The following is a 19,943-nucleotide window of genomic DNA, read 5'->3' as shown; positions in this document are numbered from 1 at the left end:
CACACTTCCAACTTTGCGTTGAATACCTGCAGACGAGGGACATGTAAGTAGTTCTATACAATTTATTTTGTAGATTACGGTGAACTTGTGTGTGTTGTAGCAGTCAGTGGCGGTTTTTGGCACAGGCGAAGCGGGCAGCCGCCCGGGACGCATTTTTTTATGCCTCATAAAAAAAACTAAAAAAAACCTTGAAGCGGTTTTCTACTGTATTAGGGCGTGCGCCCGTGAGCATTCAATAGGGGAGTAGATTTCATACAATAACATCATTGATGATTTTGCATCAAGGAAGGCCAGAAAGCTCAGGTTTTAGCTTTAGTTTGTGTTTTCTGTTCTTAGTGCAATAGTGTAACAGTTAGATTCTCTTTAGTGTGTTTTCACATTTGTGTGATGAAGGATTTGTGCCATTTAGAATAGGCCTATTTATTCTATATTTTATTTGTATATTATTCTTAATATTTTATATTATTGTTGCTTTCTGCTGTTACAATTTTTATATATCTGATTGTATATATTTTTGGCAAATTTATATATACATATATATATACATATATATTATAACAACATAAGTGAAAGAGAAAATTATATTTTTCAATTGCACAAATCTTTCATTAGAACATTTGAAAAACACACTCAAGAGAATCCAGTTATTTAACTATTGCAATTACAACAGGAAACACACTTTTTAAGTTGGACAATCTCCACCTCCAACATTTTCAAAAGACAATGAACACAATTCTGCACAAAATATGACAGTATAAGTTATCAGAACTTAAAATAAATATACACTATAAAATAGCAATGTTGCACTCGAAAGGGGTCTCACCCTGTGTGTAATTCAATGTAGAACCGCCCCTGGTAGCAGTGTTTTTCCATTGAGAACGAGGTGGCTAACCGCTAGCAGCATTAGCTTGTAGCTAGTAGCCCAGTACCTAGCTACTGCGCGGTATCCAGCTACTGTGCATGTGCGACTTCCAACAGAGATGGGATAGAAGTGTGATGCCTCACTCTGTAGCTAAAACAGAGAGCTCAACACTCAGGGTGAAAAGAGGAGCTGCAGCAATATGGTGTTTTTTGAAAATTAAACCATGTAAACCTATTTTGGTAAAACCTCTAAATACAATTATGAACCTGAAAATGTGTTGGACACGGGAAAGAAAAGACAAATGAAAAGTAGTCCTCCTGACTGAGCTTAATTATTATTCTAGGTTAGAACTGTGCTAAATCATATTGCAAAGTAAAGGTTTTATTAGATGTCCAGATTACAAGAAACATTGTTAACACTAACAGCATTAAATTACAAGTTTTTAATTGAAAGCAGGTGAAAGCATGTTTATTTATAGTCACTGATATCATGCTGACATATATGTAACCTTCACTTTTCAACCAAATTTAGCCCAGTTTTAACATAGATGTCTTTTGACTTACAAATGACCAAATCAGAAATACTTGTAGGTATGTGGGGAGAGAAATATCATCAATAAAATCTTTATTCATTTCATTTAACTGGAAACAGGAGCCAATTATGTACAGTAATGTGTTGTGCTTCAGTAGATAATCCCACCAAAGATCTTAATGTTTATGAAGAGACAGAAAGTGCAGATGAACTAGACAACTCAATTTTGAGAAGCTTTATTGCTTCTTTTTTACTTATTAAAAGGCTGAAAGGCAGGTATTGTGTTGCCTCGCTGCATGCCCAAAAAACAATTCAAATCCCCTTTACCTCCCTTTTCCTCCTCACTGCTCTGCAACCTGTAATTTCAAATGATGTGTTTTTTTTCCCTTCAAGATTTTTAGGTTCTGGATCAGTGGTTGCAGAATGCTGCTATTGTTTACAGCTTAATTTAAGAGCACGGAACAGTGACCTGCATCCCAATGCACACAATGACACCAGCTATGGTGTAGAACACACTCGTAACTGCCATAGTCCCTAAGCAAACACCGCCATTCTCTACCTCACCAGTTTGTGTTGATGCAGGTAACCCAGACAACCTGACAATGTACACAAATTAGAGGCAGGCAGGAGAGGGGTATGATTAATGGTTCTCAATAAGGACAGGCCCCAGAGGAGAGAGGACTGGAGCAGCAGTGCTTATAAATCCCAGGGATTCTCTAAGGCGAGGAGGAGGTGGGAGCAAGAGGAGAGGTCGATTTAGGAGCTGGTGACAGGGAGGGGGGAGGATGTTTATGAAGCAAAGAAGAGATGCAGGACTCTCTTTTTTGGTGTCTGTGCTATTTATATTACTCACACAGAGCCAACATATATTCTGCAGGCTACAGTATATCCATACAGTCATTAAAGTCTGTTCTACTTTGGCAGGTGCAGTGTTGTAAATTTGTCCCGTGAGACTGGACATTCTTTGAATAATCTCTACTGTGGCAAGTGAGAGCAGCCAATGTATCTATGACAGAGAATTCCCATATCCCCCACTCACCGACTTTCCTTTAAAAAAAAAAAGCCTTTTTCTCACCTCCGAAATTGGAAGTTTCTGTAGTCTGAACGGGGGGAACTTTACAGATTGATGGTTGAAAAATATTCTCAAATGTTCCACCTGCAGTCCAGTTTAAAATATGTCCTGAATAAACGCGGACATACGTCACCGTAGATCCCACGCAGTAGCTGAGTGGACGCATTCAAACACTATAAACCGATGTGGTTTTGGAGTGAGGGAACCCCTGCTCGTGTGATGTGGACCGTTCCTCCGTTCCTCCACATCCAGGCGAGGTGAGAGCGGTGCACAGCGCCAGACGGACCAGAGCGGGTTTAGTGTGGATACGCAGCGAAGCGCACGGCTGAGGACTCTGTACAGCGCAACTCCAACACAAATGGATATTTACGTGACTTTGTTATCCCTCTTCTTTTTTACCAAACAAGGTAGGTACAAGCCGCGCCGCACTCTGTGCACGCGATGAGGAATTCTGTTGCAAATGACATGCGCTTCTTTTTAACGTCTTTTTACGCGTTCTCAGTTTGCACCTTGCGTGCGAGTGTGTCAGATTTGTTTGGTCTGTCTTTGACTGCAGTGTATTGGTTTTTTGTTTGTTTTTGTTTTTACTCACCTGCAGTTTGTTTAGTTCATATTTTAAATACCCAGCGTGCAGATAAGGTAAAAGAGGTTTACTTTGGCGTGTGCGCACAGTGCCCTCCTGCCCGTGGAGAACACAGGTGGTGGCTGCGGGCAGATACAGTGTTAGTGGGCTGCATTAGCAATACCCTGCGTGTAAATGCAGGGTATTGCCCACCCCCCCACAGCCATTAATTTTAAACATTGGAATGCACATAATCAGTGGCCATGTCTGTTTTAAAAAAAGAAAAAAAAAGAATGAATTAGGATTTGAGTTACTCGGTCAGGTTTAATCCTCTCAGCAGGCTGTTAATACACCGCTTCACATCCTCTAACCTTGATTTATCTTCCACAGCTTTGGCTTTCGGATCAGATCAAGACTACCAGATTGATATCATCAATGAACTTGACCTGGCAAATGCCACCTATGGAATTACCCAAGTGGCGGGGCTTCACAACAGCAGCAAAGCCTTCCTTTTTCGAGGTAATGCACGCACGCTGACAATTTCTTCCTCATTAGTCGCGCTGCTTAAGTTCAGAAATGTCTTTGTCTTCTGTGTAGTGGCTGCGCACGCACACGCACGCCCTTTGTTTCATTAGTTAGTGTGAGCAAAGCCACACCTTTTGGTATCACAGTATTAGCTGGGACGCTGAGGAGGAACACTCCGGGGAGACTCCTCTCATAATTACTCCACATTTCATTTGTCCCAGGCAGCAGATGCTCGGGCTCTTTCTGAACACACTTGAGCGCTCTGCCTGTGTAGGTCTTGTACAACGTGTCGACTGTTTCCAATGGCATTCAGTGTTGCGTAATCCCAACAACTGGTGGTTAATGGATCATCAGGTGTGAGGACCCTGAAGGGCACATGTGCATGTGGCTGGTTAAAGAGCCTCAAAGAAAAAGGAAAAACACTATCTCATATTATAATAATCGATACATGTCAAAGCCATAAGTCCTAATAGGAAGATAACACTGACATACGGTTAGCTCTGTTGAGGGTGAGGTGCGTTACCAGTGTCAGAAGATAACTTTTGCTTTGCTCCCCTGATTCTCTGCACTCTGAAAAGGACTCGCACTCTTTGGTGGAACTTGTTCGGTCTGCCTGTAGTGCCTTCCCCATTAAGCAGAGCCTGAATTGTTAGAGAGTAACGTTAGAAGTAGAAAGAGAAAAGAGTAGGATACAATCAGAGAAGAAAGAGAGACATCTGGGTGACTGTTTGAGAGAGAGACCTGGATTTTTTTATTTTTTTTTGTAGTGATCAGTTGTTTTCTGCTTGGCTGCAGCTTCAGAAACACTGCCAGGAAAATTCTATTATCATATATTGAAACTTTCTTTTATTAATGTAGATGTTTAATGTGACTTTAAATAGCTCAATATTCAGAGGTAGAGCTGGGCAATATATCGATATTATATCGATATCGTGATATGAGACTAGATATCGTCTTAGATTTTGGATATCGTAATATGGCATAAGTGCTGTCTTTTCCTGGTTTTAAAGGCTGCATTACAGTAAAGTGATGTCATTTTCTGAACGTACCAGACTGTTGTAACTGTTCTATTATTTGCCTTTACCCACTTAGTCATTATATCCACATTACTGATGATTATTTACCAAAAATCTCATCGCCCAACCCTATTCAGAGGCCTTATGTATGAGATTCATGTTACATTCTCATTGGAGAGCTTTATTGATGCTGCTCCAGCCTGGACGGAAATGCAATGCTGACAAACACTGAGTCTTTTTTACTTTTCCTGGCATGAAAATATTCAAATTCAAAGATACTGGCACAAACACCAGCAGCTTGAATCCCAAATAAGCAGCGCTGGGTGTTGAATGTCGGCAGAGTGGTAGTGTTGTGTATTATGTGTGCATGTGGTTTTATTTTCTAGAGTGCTTGGCTCGATGTGCCATTGGCTCTGTGTGAATGAAGGCAGGGCAACTTGGCCAACTCTACTGAGGTGAAGTTGTCCAAGATTCAGTGCTGGAGGCCATACGGGATACACAACCCCACTTTTTACTTGATAGACACACACACACACACACACACACACACACACACACACACACACACACACACACACACACATACACACTCCTACGCCAAGCTGCTCTCCCCACGGTTTCAGGCGTGTGTGGGGAACAGTAGGCTAATACATTAGGGAAAACTGGACCTGTGAGTGTTGGAGAGGATGCCTGTGTTGTGACCTATTTAACACTTCTTCCACCCTTTCACTGCTTTAATGGCCCTGTGACTCAGATGGCTCCACAGCGCTACTGCAGCCAAAGGTGGCAGCAACTACCATGTTCTTTTTAAAAAGTAGAGAAGTTGATGTTGTAATAGGTAACAACAAACAGTCCATGATTGCCCGTCTAGTAGAAGCTGCGCTGGAGCCTCTGTGGCTGATTGGGTCAGTGATTATTCAAGATGATTTATGTATGCTGTATGCAATCATGTGGTGCATGTGGACCTCAATATCATATTTCATCTGTTTGGTTGCATAAATTGTGGTGGGGCATATTGTAATGCTGGTGAAATGGCTTGGAAAAAATGGCAATGTGGTGTTCCAATTAGTGTCGATGGCACTGAGGGAGAAAGGGAGGACTCTGGCAGTGTGTTTGGCTGGACACTGGGACCAGTCCCTCCAGTCTCCCAGTAACAGCCAGTGATTTACAAACAGATGGTTTGCTTTAGAAAATACATTTCAGCCTCTCTTCACTTATGTTTTCACCAGAATAATGCACCAGTGCACTCAATGAAGGCCAGTTTAGGAAAGACCGACGAGGGCAGCTTCTACTAAAAGGTCCTTATGTGGATGTGTGATCCAACCTGAAAAAGAGAGAAAAATGCTAATATTCTCCCACAGTGTACTTATAGCAGGGAATAAAGCTCAGATAATTGCTAATATACTGTATCTGTTATATAGTGTGTACTTCTCATCAACAGGATCGCTTTACATTGCGGGAACTTCTGTGATGTATTGAATACAGTTTAGTTCCTCCGAAAGGGGGCTGACCTAGTTTCTCATCCTACATTGGAACCCAGATTCTCAACCTCATTACTCAGACCCCCGTCTGTCCCAATGTTAGGGCTGGGCATCGTTCAAAATCTTTCGATGCGGTGCCAATTTCGATCAGTTTCGATGCCGGTTCCTTAACGATACTTTTTTCAAAGTTATCAAAAAAGGTTATAAAAATAAAAAAAATTCTGCCCTACCCAATGTTGATTTAGATTTAAAATTCTTTTAATGGTGAGTATCAGTTTGTATTTTCGTATCCCACTGTGGGTACATGCTGGGTCTGTTAATCTGTAAATTTGGTCCACAGTAAAATATCTCAACTTCAAACAGATGCTGGGGCTTCGATTGAACGGGGCTTTCCTCATCAGACTGCTAAAAGGGTGCTTAGTTTTTGTAAATATAACATTTATAATATAACTATTGGCCGCCGGAAATTCCACCGGATGTCCCTCATTTCAGCCGGATGTCTGTCACCTTCCGCTTTCTTTGCGTTGGCATTCGTAACTCTGGTGGATTTGTGAGGACTATGGTTAACTGCTCCTCAGATCTCTGCAGGGTAAATCCAGACAGCTAGCTAGACTATCTGTCCAATCTGAGTTTTCGGTTGCACGACTAAAACAACTTTTAAACGTACACACCAAAACCAGTTCCTTCCCGAGGATATTTTGCAGAGGCTCCATTGCTCCATCATTGTTCTGCCATCCCAGAATGTTGTGTGGACTAGCCAGACCTTCCTCCGCAGCACTGTGGAGGAAGATCTGTCAATGCAAGACTATCTCAGACCTGACTCAGGAGCTCAGTTGGGCTGTGTCAAAATGATATTCAGTCTAACTCAGTCAGGTAGGGCCCCCATGTATTGGTTTTGGGTTTATGTGTCAATATGGCATGTCTAATACTGCAGTGGATCCAACCAGACTCACAAGTTGCCATCAGCTCTGATCATGAGCCACGTCCTATTCATCACAGGAGAAAAGTGTGTTTTTGAGGCAAGACCAGGAGTGTGAAATGTATGGAAAAATGACATCTATTGCTACTACTTTCTGTGATTACTCGTTAATTGGTTCCACATCATGCTGCTGCCAGTTTTTGGTGTTAATTTGGATGTGTTCAGTTGAACTCATTTTGAATAGTGTCTAATTATCCTGTGGTCTGTTTGAACAGAGTCTGACTGTCCTTGGATTCCTTTTGAATTGGGCCTGTTATTTGAAAATGTATTTATGCACATCATATTTGGGTAGGTTTCTCATTGGTCTGTTTTGGAGCCGCCTTGAACAAAACCTTTTGAGCAACCAAATATGACTATGTAGAGCTGAGCTAGACCAGCTGAGTCTGAGATGTCCTAAAGTATCCACTGTACAGAGGATAAAGCCATGAACAACATGAACTTTCCCTTAATGCCAAACTTTACATTTTTTTGGCACCACTAGATAAAGGTCTTCTTTTCTAATCTATCCAGTGATTTTATTTTCTAGTGTGTCATGGGCATTACAGCACCACTATGGCTGTAAATAGCTTGTTTATTTTATATATATATATATATATTTATTTTTAGATTATTTTTTGGGGCTTTTCTCTTTTATTATAGTGACAGTGGATAGACATGAAAGGGGGAGAGAGATGAGGGATGACACGCAGCAATTGGCCGCAGGTCGGTTTCGACTCAGCCTACATGGGGCAAATGCCCTTACTGGGTGAGCTAGAGGCCGCCCCCTGAATGATATTTTACTGACGTGACTATAAAGGAGATTGATATAGTAACAGCCAGTTGTGTTTAAAGTTGCTGAATCATAAGCTGAATGAAATTTGGTTTGGCTATTTTTTTACTTGACCAGAGTCAAAGTAATTAGTATTCAAGCAATATTCCCTCATTTAGTTTATACCTTATTTTAATGTGAGATTGTTCCTAGCTTCATGACATTACAGAATTCTAACAATTTAAAAGGACCTCAAAGTCTATTATAATAGTTTATTATTTACTAGTTATTTCAATTCTCTGAACACGGTTACGATGAAAAGATTGCCAAACATGCACATAAGTAGTAGGGATGCAGGCAGTGGTTAACCGATTTCACTATTAACCGCGCTTTAAAATGTCACGGTTAACTAATCCTAAAAGCTCCGCTACGAGTGTTAACTGACTGTACGCTATGTGTAGCAGTGTACACAGTTCTTATTAAACCTCCTTGACAACATAAACGCTTGTATGCGCACACGCGCTACACACATGAAATCAGACGCCAGTCACTGAGTATAGACTGTCAGAGTGATGTACAACGGCGTCCCGTGGTGGGATAACTTACTGCTGCAATTTTTTAGTGTTACATCAAGTAAGAAAACGCAGAGCCAGCCCCTCACCTCACGACAGCTGCAGCTGCAATGGGGAATTCAACCCAAGTTGGTAAGCTTGCTAGCGACTTTGTTAACGTTGTTAAGTGTTTGTTAGCTTGTTAACGTTACCAGTTAGCTAAATTTAGCCTGTTTAATGTTAATGGTAACGTTACAGTTAACAGCTAATGAGTCAGAAGCATAGACTGTTAATATTAATGGACAAAGCATCCGGTTCGGCGAAGTGCTGCAAATGCGGAAGTGCCTTAAACCTGCATTCTCTCCACAAACCAATGTGTGACGTCACACATGCTCTGTCTATTAATATTAGCAGTCTATGGTCAGAAGCCGACGTTTGCATTTACAGTAAGCGAGCTGACGATAGCATTACATTCGTACGAGTCAAAACTCCGCAACAGCTCAATAATGTCACTGACGTTACCACTTAATGTTACTTACTCCTCTTCATCCCCTATGGGACATAAGGCTGCAAAGACATCTCTCCATCACATTTATTCCCTGGCAACATGCTGCGAATCTCCATGTGACAGGTGCATCTTGTCTAGCAGCTCCTCCAACTTTTAAACACACCAGCTAGCAGGGCCGTTTCTAGCCCGAATGGGCCAACTTCTTAAGGACAGCACTGTTGTTGCCAACTTGGCCTTTTGTTTGCGACTGATTCACCTCTGGTCTCTAATCTTTTCAGATTAATTTAAATAAAAAGGTTAATGATTGATGGGTGGCAGTGAAGGTCAGGGGCCTCGACGGACCAGACCCGGGTAGCAGAGGCTGGCTCTGGGGACGTGGAATGTCACCTCTCTGTGGGGGAAGGAGCCGGAACTTGTGCGGGAGGTGGAGCGCTACCGGTTAGATCTGGTGGGGCTTACCTCTATGCACAGTCTTGGTTCTGGAACCATACTCCTGGATAGGGGTTGGACTCTTTTCTTCTCCGGAGTTGCCCAGGGTGTGAGGCGCCGGGCGGGTGTGGGGATACTCACAAGCCCCCGGCTGAGCGCCGCTACGTTGGAGTTTAACCCGGTGGACGAGAGGGTCGCCTCCCTACGCCTGCGGGTTGTGGGGGGGAAAACTCTGACTGTTGTTTGTGCATATGCACCAAACAAGAGTTCAGAGTATTCGGCCTTCTTGGAGGCCTTGAGTGGAGTCCTGCATGGGGGCTCCAGTCGGGGGACTCCATAGTTCTGCTGGGGGGACTTCAACGCGCACGTGGGTAATGATGGAGACACATGGAGAGCGTGATTGGGAGGAACGGCCTCCCTGATCTAAACCAGAGTGGTTGTTTGTTGTTGGACTTCTGTGCTAGTCATGGATTGTCTATAACGAACACCATGTTCGAACATAGGGATGCTCATAAGTGTACTTGGTACCAGAGCACCCTAGGCCAAAGGTCAATGATCGATTTTATAATCGTTTCATCTGATCTGAGGCCATATGTTTTGGACACTCGGGTGAAGAGAGGGGCGGAGCTGTCAACCGATCACCATCTGGTGGTGAGTTGGGTCAGGGGGTGGGGGAAGACTCTGGACAGACCTGGTAAGCCCAAGCGGGTAGTGCGGGTAAAGTGGGAACGTCTGGAGGAGGCCCCTGTCCGACAGACTTTCAACTCACACCTCCGGCGGAGCTTTTCGTGCATCCCTGTGGAGGCTGGGGGCATTGAACCCGAGTGGACAATGTTCAAAGTTTCCATTGCTGAAGCTGCGGTGAGGAGCTGTGGTCTTAGGGTCTTAGGTGCCTCAAGGGGCGGTAACCCACGAACACCGTGGTGGACACCGGTGGTCAGGGAAGCCGTCCGACTGAAGAAGGAGTCTTTCCGGGATATGTTATCCCAGGCGACTCCGGAGGCAGTTGCAAGGTACCGAAGGGCCCGAAGGGCTGCAGCCTCTGCCGTGAAAGAGGCAAAGCAGCGTGTGTGGGAGAAGTTCGGAGAAGACATGGAGAAGGACTTTCGGTCGGCACCAAGGTACTTCTGGAAAACCGTTCGCCACCTCAGGAGGGGAAGCGGGGGAACCATCAAGCTGTGTACAGTAAGGATGGGGACGCTGTTGACCTCAACTGAGGAGGTAATAGAGGGCGGTGGAAGGAGCACTTTGAGGAACTCCTAAATCCGACTAATACGCCCTCTATGGTAGAGGCAGAGCTGGAGGATGAGGGGGGATTGGCATCAATTTCCCTGGTGGAGGTTGCTGAGGTAGTTAAACAACTCCACAGTGGCAAAGCCCCAGGAATTGATGAGATCCGTCCAGAAATGCTTAAAGCTCTGGGTGTGGAGGGGTTGTCTTGGTTGACACGCCTCTTCAACATTGCGTGGAAGTCTGGGACGGTGCCTAAGGAGTGGCAGACCGGGGTGGTGGTTCCCCTTTTTTAAAAGGGGGACAAGAGGGTGTGTGCCAATTACAGGGGTATCACACTTCTCAGCCTCCCCGGTAAAGTCTACTCCAAGGTGCTGGAAAGGAGGGTTCGGTCGATAGTCGAATCTCAGGTTGAAGAGGAACAATGCGGATTCCGTCCTGGTCGTGGAACAACGGACCAGATCTTTACTCTCGCAAGGATCCTGGAGGGAGCCTGGGAGTATGCCCAACCAGTCTACATGTGTTTTGTGGATCTGGAGAAGGCGTATGACCGGGTGCCCCGGGAGATACTGTGGGAGGTGCTGCGGGAGTACGGGGTGAGGGGGTCCCTTCTCAGGGCCATCCAATTTCTGTACGACCAAAGCGAGAGCTGTGTCCGGGTTCTCGACAGTAAGTCGGACTCGTTTCAGGTGAGAGTTGGCCTCCGCCAGGGCTGCGCTTTGTCACCAATCCTGTTTGTAGTATTTATGGACAGGATATCGGCGTAGTCGGGGTGGAGAGGGGTTGCAGTTCGGTGGGCTGGGGATCTCATCGCTGCTTTTTGCAGATGATGTGGTCCTGATGGCATCATCGGCCTGTGACCTTCAGCACTCACTGGATCGGTTCGCAGCCAAGTGTGAAGCGGCTGGGATGAGGATCAGCACCTCTAAATTGGAGGCCATGGTTCTCAGCAGGAAACCGATGGAGTGCCTTCTGCAGGTAGGGAATGAGTCCTTACCCCAAGTGAAGGAGTTCAAGTACCTTGGGGTCTTGTTCGCGAGTGAGGGGACAATGGAGCGGGAGATTGGTCGGAGAATCGGCACAGCAGGTGCGGTATTACATTCAATTTATCGCACCGTTGTGACGAAAAAGAGCTGAGCCAGAAGGCAAAGCTCTCAATCTACCGGTCAGTTTTTGTTCCTACCCTCACCTATGGTCATGAAGGCTGGGTCATGACCGAAAGAACAAGATCCAGGGTACAAGCGGCCAAAATGGGTTTCCTCAGGAGGGTAGCTGGCGTCTCCCTTAGAGATAGGGTGAGAAGCTCAGTTATCCGTGAGGAGCTCGGAGTAGAGCCGCTGCTCCTTTGCGTCGAAAGGAGCCAGTTGAGGTGGTTCGGGCATCTGGTAAGGATGCCCCCTGGGCGCCTCCCTAGGGAGGTGTTCCAGGCACGTCCAGCTGGGAGGAGGCCTCGGGGGAGACCCAGGACTAGGTGGAGGGATTATATCTCTAACCTGGCCTGGGAACGCCTCGGGATCCCCCAGTCGGAGCTGGTTAATGTGGCCCGGGAAAGGGAAGTTTGGGGTCCCCTGCTGGAGCTGCTACCCCCGCGACCCGACCCCGGATAAGCGGATGAAGATGGATGGATGGATGGATGATTGATCATATAATCATTTTCAAAACATTCAAAACTGTTACTGTGTTATTTCTGTTTCAAAAGGCAGCAATAAATAATACATTTAAATCTAGAGTGTTCATTTTATTTCATATATTAGTAGTGAAATTAATGCATAATAATTGTGAAACCGGGATTATTCTTCAGACTATAATTGTACCAACAAAATCTATAATCGTTGCATCCCTAATATGTAGGAGACCCAGCTATCTGTGAACCTGTCTGTATAGATCCGTCTGTTCTTCATTGACTCTCTTACTCAAAATCATTAATGTTAAACAGTTAAATGGTAACAAGAAATGCAGCCTTGATCCTGATATCCCTGAGATCTATAAACCTGCCTCCTATCGGCCTTTAAGGCCAATTATCCTTAACATATAACAACTCTGCAGTCTGGTTTTAGGACTGAAATGGTCCTTAATTAACGTTTAATCGACCCTCCTGTCGATTCCAATCAAAACTTCTTTTTTTTCAACCTCATTTAAAGCAGAAATTCTCACTAAAACACCTCACTACTGTCCAATAAAGAGCTAAAGCTGATGCACAGTGCATTTCTGGGTCCACTTTTGTATTTGTTGTTATCAGGGCTGGACTGGGACAAAAAATTGGCGCTGGTATTTTTGGCCCAGGTGGCCCACACCCACCATGATTGGTCAGACACATTCCTTGCAGACAGTCCTCTTAAAATATACGTGCATTCTATGATATGATTTGCCTAGTGTTTTGCATTCATGTGATCGTTTTGTATCCTTCAAGAGGGGTCCCAAGACTTATTTGTTGATCTTACCCTTAAATAATGAATTCATTCTTAGTTATGATTTGTATATTTATGGTATTTTATTATTTTTTATTATTGATATTTGATATTGTGTTGCCATTATTGTTATTATTACTATTTTGCTTAATATTGGCTTAGCAACTTTAAAAACTGTTAATTACTGTTTGTACTGTTAATTTGAACTATTGTGAGATTTATATTTTGTCGCTTTGGACAAAAGTGTCTGCTAAATACAATAACCATAACCCAAACCCTTCCCAAAAGCTACAATAAAGCTGAGAGTAGTATATCCCCTGGAAAAGAGCACCAATACAAGATAAGCTAATTAAGCAATTCAAGGAACAATGATGCTTGTATCAACACTGATTTTATAGATCACACTGACTTTTCAGCTACCAAACAGGCCAACCGCTAGCATTTTCACTGTAAGCTTAAACAGTTTGGTTACCTGATAGTTGCTAACTTTAACTGCTTATAGTCGTTATGACGTGAGGCGCACATAACGCGCACACACACACACACACACACACACACACTCTTAATATTTTTCTCCCGTACTTTCTCTGCACCTCCCTTGTGCTTTGGTGGTCGTGGATGCTAAACTTCCAGCATAACTATTATAGCTTGTGTCTCAGGGCCGGGAGGCGTGGCCATAGTGGGATTCTTGAATTTACGGCACGGAGTGGGAAGGGCGTTCCTGGATTTGATTGGGTCAGGCCAGTGCCAATAAAGAAAATTAACCAATGGGCCGCTGTGAGTTCTTTATGGACCGGCGTGGCCAAAAAAAAGGCCTATTTATATCGGCGATTCGGCCCAAAAGTGCGTCGGAAAATGCCCGGTATGCCAGATGGCCAGTCCAGCCCTGGTTGTTATGTGAATACCGCCAAATGAAGTATGTAAAGCGTACATCATTTGTTTCCTTTACATAGAAAAAGCATTGAAAGCATGAGCTTCATTCTGTCAAAAGCTATTCCAGGAAATCTAGAAAGTCATTCACTGATGTAGTGTGTGCCTGGGCAATTTAGAGGGAAAGTGTAAATTTAAACTGTACACAACATTGCTTTCTTGTGATGCCACTCTTACATCTGTCCTTTTTAATATAAAGCAACAGCCAGGAGAAAATCTCACTATAATTAACACATTATATTTTGTTAGTTTAATCTGTACAACCACTGAAGTGTAAAAACAACAAGTTGCTTTTTTACAGGCACCATGTGTTAACCAGGGCACACTTTCACAGTTAGGTTTTTGTACTGAAACCAGACATAAAATGTTAATTAGTGAGTTTTAGAGTTGTTAATTTTTTTTTAAACAAGATTCTGGTATCAAGCTTATTCTCTAACTCTCAGCATGAAAGGGAACACGTGTATTTCCCAAAATGACAAACAAGTCTTTCAATCTTGTAATTCCTGCAATGCATACTTTACATGTTGTTGACAATGAAATTGTAGTTGAAATAATTGATATATTGTTTCCATACAGACATTCTGTCTTAAATTACAGTATGCTGCATTTCCACGTGGGTGGGACGCCTGCAGTATGTTGTACTGTGAGCAACAGTTATCAGAGCCTATGTGGCAGCACAGAGTTTTTCATCAGTGTTGGCACTGAAAGAAGACATTGCTTATCTTGATGGCGTGTCAAGGGTATGAGGTTTGTCCAAACTGCAACTTGTATCAAACACCAGTCAGGGGAAGTTCGCTACCCTTTGTGAATAGGTCTGCAAATCCTGCTTCACCAGAATTTACGAAACTACTGAAAGCTGAATTTAACCTTTTAGAAATGGTGTCTTCTCTGGCAAATTTGGACTTGTGCTAAAGCTTGCCAGTGTTTCCCACAGAATTAGATTCTACTTGCGGTGGTAGCTGACCCGGGGGTGCGGGGTACACGCGCGGAAAGAGATGCAGAATGCTTATATAAATTGTACTGCAAATATTTTTGGCAACTTTGTATAACAGCTTAAATAGACAATCTGCCCACAGTCCCATCCTCAAGGCTATAAGGGTGCATTGGCAGTTATAGCACATAATGTAATCTTTCAACAAACAAAAACGGCCAGATACTGTTCACCTCTTTGTGACCTTCTGCATGCAAGACAAAAAAAACAGAAACTTAAATGTTACTGTATATGTTGTTAACTTGTTGAACACTTGGACATGAACCAAATTGAAAACAAAATGTTTGCAACTTACCCAATTACCCTAGTGGGGATTGGTTTGTGTCTCTTACACATAAGTCGATATTGACTAGCAGGTAATGTTAACGTTACAGCATGGTAACCTCGACAACACAGCTGATAACGTGCTAATGTTATATCCTTACTAGCTAGCGTTAGGCGTCTTACATTACTAATAACATGCTGATAACTTATTTGAATTTCTACAAGATTAAAAGCGTGTTAAGAACATTACCTTAACGTGAATGCATCTGTGTTGGAGAAATTGTTCTGAGGTGTTCATAATACCAAGGATTTTCCTGGGGGGAGGGGGGGTCTGTCTCTGTCACTGTCTGTCTCTTTTGAGCGTCAAAATCTTCAATTTTTTAAATTTTGAATCGCATCTGACAACAAAGTCCAGTTCATTTGATTAGTATGAGCAGGGCATAACCGTAACTGCTATTACTGTTGTATCTAATTTGTACAATAACACAATAGTGTTATGAATACAAAACATTATGAAGTGTAATATTATATATAGGGAATATTAATATAGTAATGTAATATTATATATAGGGAGGGAGAGGGAGAGAGAAGATACGTCAGTATGTGGTGGTCAATATTGATTGTGTGGCGGGCCGCTGAAAAACACTGGCTTTCCTTACTGTGAGACTTAAAATGTAGAATTTGTTTTTTGAATCTGGTTCTAGTTCCACCGACTGTCTCCTGGTTAAATCTAATGTTGCCAATTATCCTCCCAATTATAAGCCATTGGTCCCAGCTTTCCAAGTCTAAGACCTGGTTCCTGAATTTTTTAATTCACAGGGCTGCCATTAGTTAAACTATAGTCTGGCTCAACGGATGTACATTTCTGGGATAAAGCCTGACATGTCCCTCCGCTCTTGCTATCTACGCTATCTGGGCTTATGGCTGCCCAGGATGATTTTGATTGGTTTAAAGAAATACAAACAAGCCAGAGAGTTTTTTTCCAATATCCCAGAATAGATGGGCGGTGTGGAGATGATTCTGTGACCTGGATGAATATCTGGAAAGTCGTAACACAGTTACGTTAACTCTCCTCAGCTTACAATGGAAACTGGTGATTGTACAGCTACATTGTAGATTTTAGTCAACATTTTAAGACTGGAAATTACAAAGCAATTCAGATTTCCCATTACGCCACACAGCCGAGCGGTAATCACATAGGTCACCATAGAGGTCTCCTATCAAGGATCTTTTCTGGATCAGTTCATAAGTGGCGGCAGCTGCCTCTTCTGTTGGGCTGCTGTAGAACACTTATTGTTGGAAGGAAAAATATATATTGTGTAAGCTACAATTGGTGTGTTAAGAACAGCAAAATTGCAGACTCTGAAATCACTCAATTTCTGCAATTGCTCACAGTTGAAAAGAGAATTTCTTCTCAAACAAGGTGCCCACAGTGTAGCGAACACTCTATTAGCAGCAGAAAACAGACAGTAACCAGCTGCTGTCTTACCACTCTGCCTTCCAAAAGCCTGGCCAGAACTACAGGAGGTAGACAAAATAATGAGAACATTCAACAGTGAATTTCAATGGCCAAAGATGAATTACAACAGGGTGATTCTATTTGTCACATAGAAAAGATACGTTTTTGACTGTACCTGCCCCATGTTGTTTTCGCTTTGATTTCATTGTGAATTTTTAACCAGCGCTCCTGGCCAATCAGCTGGCCAGGCCACCGGCAATTCAACCGGTGCTCCAGATGGACAGTCGGGGCCTGCTGTTGAGTATTTACTGCAGCAGGATGGTGTATGTGGGATTAAGTATAAATGTACTGCAGTGTGTGTATGTTCATGTTAATGAAAAAAACATGTCACCCAGTGAAAGTTTGTGGCTCATTGATTTGTTTTTAATAGTTTTTGGATAAAATATTTTGGTGCAATTGTAATAATAAAAACTCCCTGAAGTTTTTAAGCCTGAATTGAGGCGGGCAAGGCGATTACTGCTGATGACAATGATTACTGTCTTTGAATACACTAAATAGAAAAGCTTCTACTTATCTGTAATGGTGTATGTTTTTGTCTCCAACCGTCAGGGAATGCGTAGTTCCTAACTCTAATCCGATACCTCACCAGATGCTGTGTATTTGGAAAGCTCACTGTGTCTGGCTTTCTTGCGTTACGGGGCCATTTTCCCACAAGTTTAATCTAATAACTCAAATAATGTTGAATTATCAATTCTACATGTAAACACTTCATCAACAGGTTATTGATTTAAAAAAAATAAATAAATAAATCATGCTGCCTCCATTGTCTGCCTGTGTATCTGTTAGCTTGATGTCTCAAGATCTGACTCCGATTCTCCACTGGCCGCCACGTGCCATACCACACCGGGCGCGTCTCAGAAGCGAAGTGTCTTGCTGTCCGACTCACAGATTATATTGACTCTATAAGTTCTTTACAGAACAATCGCGTGTTTATTAAGCTAGTATCTACCTTCCACTCCAGGCACTCCTGCAATTAAACTCCATGCCTTCTCTTTTCTGTTGTTGTCCTGATTAAAAAAAAAAGATCTGTGATGTAGTATTATGTTTTTCAACCTCGTTGTCCGTGGTGTTGTAAATGAGACACAAACGATATTTGGGGGGTGACTGTAAATTGACTGGATAGTCTTGCTGTTTTACTTCCGGCCCATGGCTCGCGTGAAAATAGACCTAGCCATTTCACGCACGCTTCTGGGACACGTCGTGGCGCAGCTGGTGGAATATCAAGCATTGACTTGAATGGCTGCGATTGCTTGTGGGGCACGCCACGCGGCCAGTGTTGCTAGGTGCCGTTTTACAACTCTATAACTCAACAGGTGGTGTCAGGCTGCAACGGCAGGTCCCATTCCGATGAAGAGCAGCCTATCACTGTCCTCGAAAAGATTTTTCTTTTCTTGACGGCTAATCAAAAGACAAATGCCTTGGACCAAAATGTTTGGCCTTTGTCTTTTTACTACTGTATTGCAGATTTACCCTCGGGGTACCAAAGAGGGTACAAAGTTAACAACATGGCCAGATAAATCCATGTTTCACTGCAGGTTTCCTTTCTTCAGAGTATATCAGCGCTGTGCATGTTGCTCCTGTTTTAGAAAGTCAAAATATGCCAGTCTTTGATATGCTCCACTGAAATGTTATCATGTTTGTGTCAGGCAATTGGGCAGGCAGAAGGTTTGGCTCCACTCGAACAGATCTGTCTGTTCTCTCACGGTGGAGATGAGACTAAGCTGCATGTAACAAAATTGGAAAGGAAAATGGCAAAATAAAGAGTTGAATTTAGCTCAGAATGGCAGTTGCTGCAGAGAAATTAGACAGTAGGTGGTTTGAGAGGGAGAAATGGGTAATGACACATTTTAGAAATCTTGATAAACAGAAATGATGCTACAATGTGACCTAAACAAGTATTCTATTTTCATAGCAGGCTGCACCATTCCTGAAGGTTTGGGGTGAATTGGCTATAAAACTGAGAGGTTTCAGTGAGGTCTCATTCTCTCCTGCATCCATTTTGTTACTATTTATACCTCCCCTCTGACTGCAGAGCAGAGTTGGGTTGCATATATCGCAGATGTTACAGAGAAAGCCCCATGCAGGCAGGCGTGAGAGGCTGTGGGCAGTTCACAAGCTGCGAGCTAAGCCAGGCTACGAAAGTCTAGTGCGCACAGTCACAGCCGCTGAATCCAAAAGAGGCTATCAAACCTTTCATCTTTTATGTATGAGCTTCCTGGCTGTCCTACTGCTGGAGGAGGCGAGACACTGGTCCCACCTCACAGGAACCTCGGTGGAATTATTCCAACTGAATTATTCATAGTACATGAGGGCGATATCTTTTAAAGGGACAGACGTGTCTCTATTGCCCCCCTAGTGTCAAATAAAGGCAGCACAGAGAAACAATGGGCTGAGACAAGTGCCTTTAGTTGGATGTGGGAAACTCATCTGGCACACCCAGACCTAAAATCCATATAATTGGTCCGGAGTATTGCTGTCTCCTGGAACTAGGATCAAAAGCAGGGATTTACTGTAAATTATCTATTTCTGGTATTGAAGCCCTACAGTGAAGCTGCCTTGTGCAGTTTTGGACGGCAACTGTGGAATTCTCTCCCTCTATTATCATCTCTCGAGGTTTTTTAAAGCCCCTTTGTGTGTATTTTTATGGATTTTTGAAATTATTCTGATGGCATACGTTTTTGTCTGTGGAGAAATTGGTGCAGTCGGTGTCCGCTGTGTCTTTTTTAATACTACAGGAGTCTCCAAAGTGAGAGATTGTCCTATTCCTATATAAGTAGATAGGGGCTTTGTTCTACTACTCCACTGCTGTTTTATTACATGGCGATCAATTATTCAGTCCATCACTTTGGTCCAGACTGAAATGTCTTAACAACTATTGAAAAGGATTGCCATTAAGTTTGCACAGATATCCTCGTGGTCCCCTGGGGATGAATCCTAATTACTTTGTTGATCCCCTGACTTCTAGTGCCATCACCAGGTTTACATTTGCAATTCAGAGTCCCAACAACTGTGGGATGGATAACATGCAATTTTGTGCTGACATTCATGGTCTTTGTAAAATCTGGTGATCACCTGACTTTTCCTCTGGCCACCATCATCATGTCAAATTTTCAATTTGGTTCATGACCAAATATCTGTTGAATTAATGACATCTTGAGGTTGTGTTTAGTGCTACTTTGCATGTTAACAAATGTTAACATGCTCAATGCATACTATATATGCATACTGAAATAATGATAAATAATACATGAGCAATAAAAGAGCTATTCATTTTTCAGATATATATAGGAGTCACTACTAAAACTACATTTTCTATTGGCAGCAAAGCATTTGACAT

General features: G+C 43.0%; 1 protein-coding gene across 1 annotated transcript in view; it reads left to right on the top strand.

The window, feature by feature from the left end:
* The first annotated feature begins 2,758 nt into the window (after positions 1-2,758).
* The window catches only part of LOC144520077 (protein kinase C-binding protein NELL1-like), a 300,316-nt gene continuing 283,131 nt past the window's right edge, over positions 2,759-19,943 (top strand). Inside the window, exons 1-2 of the mRNA XM_078253714.1 lie at positions 2,759-2,872; positions 3,418-3,546. Of these exons, the coding sequence (XP_078109840.1) occupies positions 2,824-2,872; positions 3,418-3,546 (178 nt within the window). The 5' untranslated portion in view covers positions 2,759-2,823. The remainder of the gene's footprint in view (positions 2,873-3,417; positions 3,547-19,943) is intronic.

This window comes from Sander vitreus, chromosome 1 (genome assembly GCF_031162955.1).
Source record: "Sander vitreus isolate 19-12246 chromosome 1, sanVit1, whole genome shotgun sequence".
Classification (NCBI taxonomy): Eukaryota; Metazoa; Chordata; class Actinopteri; order Perciformes; family Percidae; genus Sander; species Sander vitreus.
Note: the sequence above shows the minus strand (reverse complement) of the source record. Positions and strands in the feature narration are given on the sequence as shown.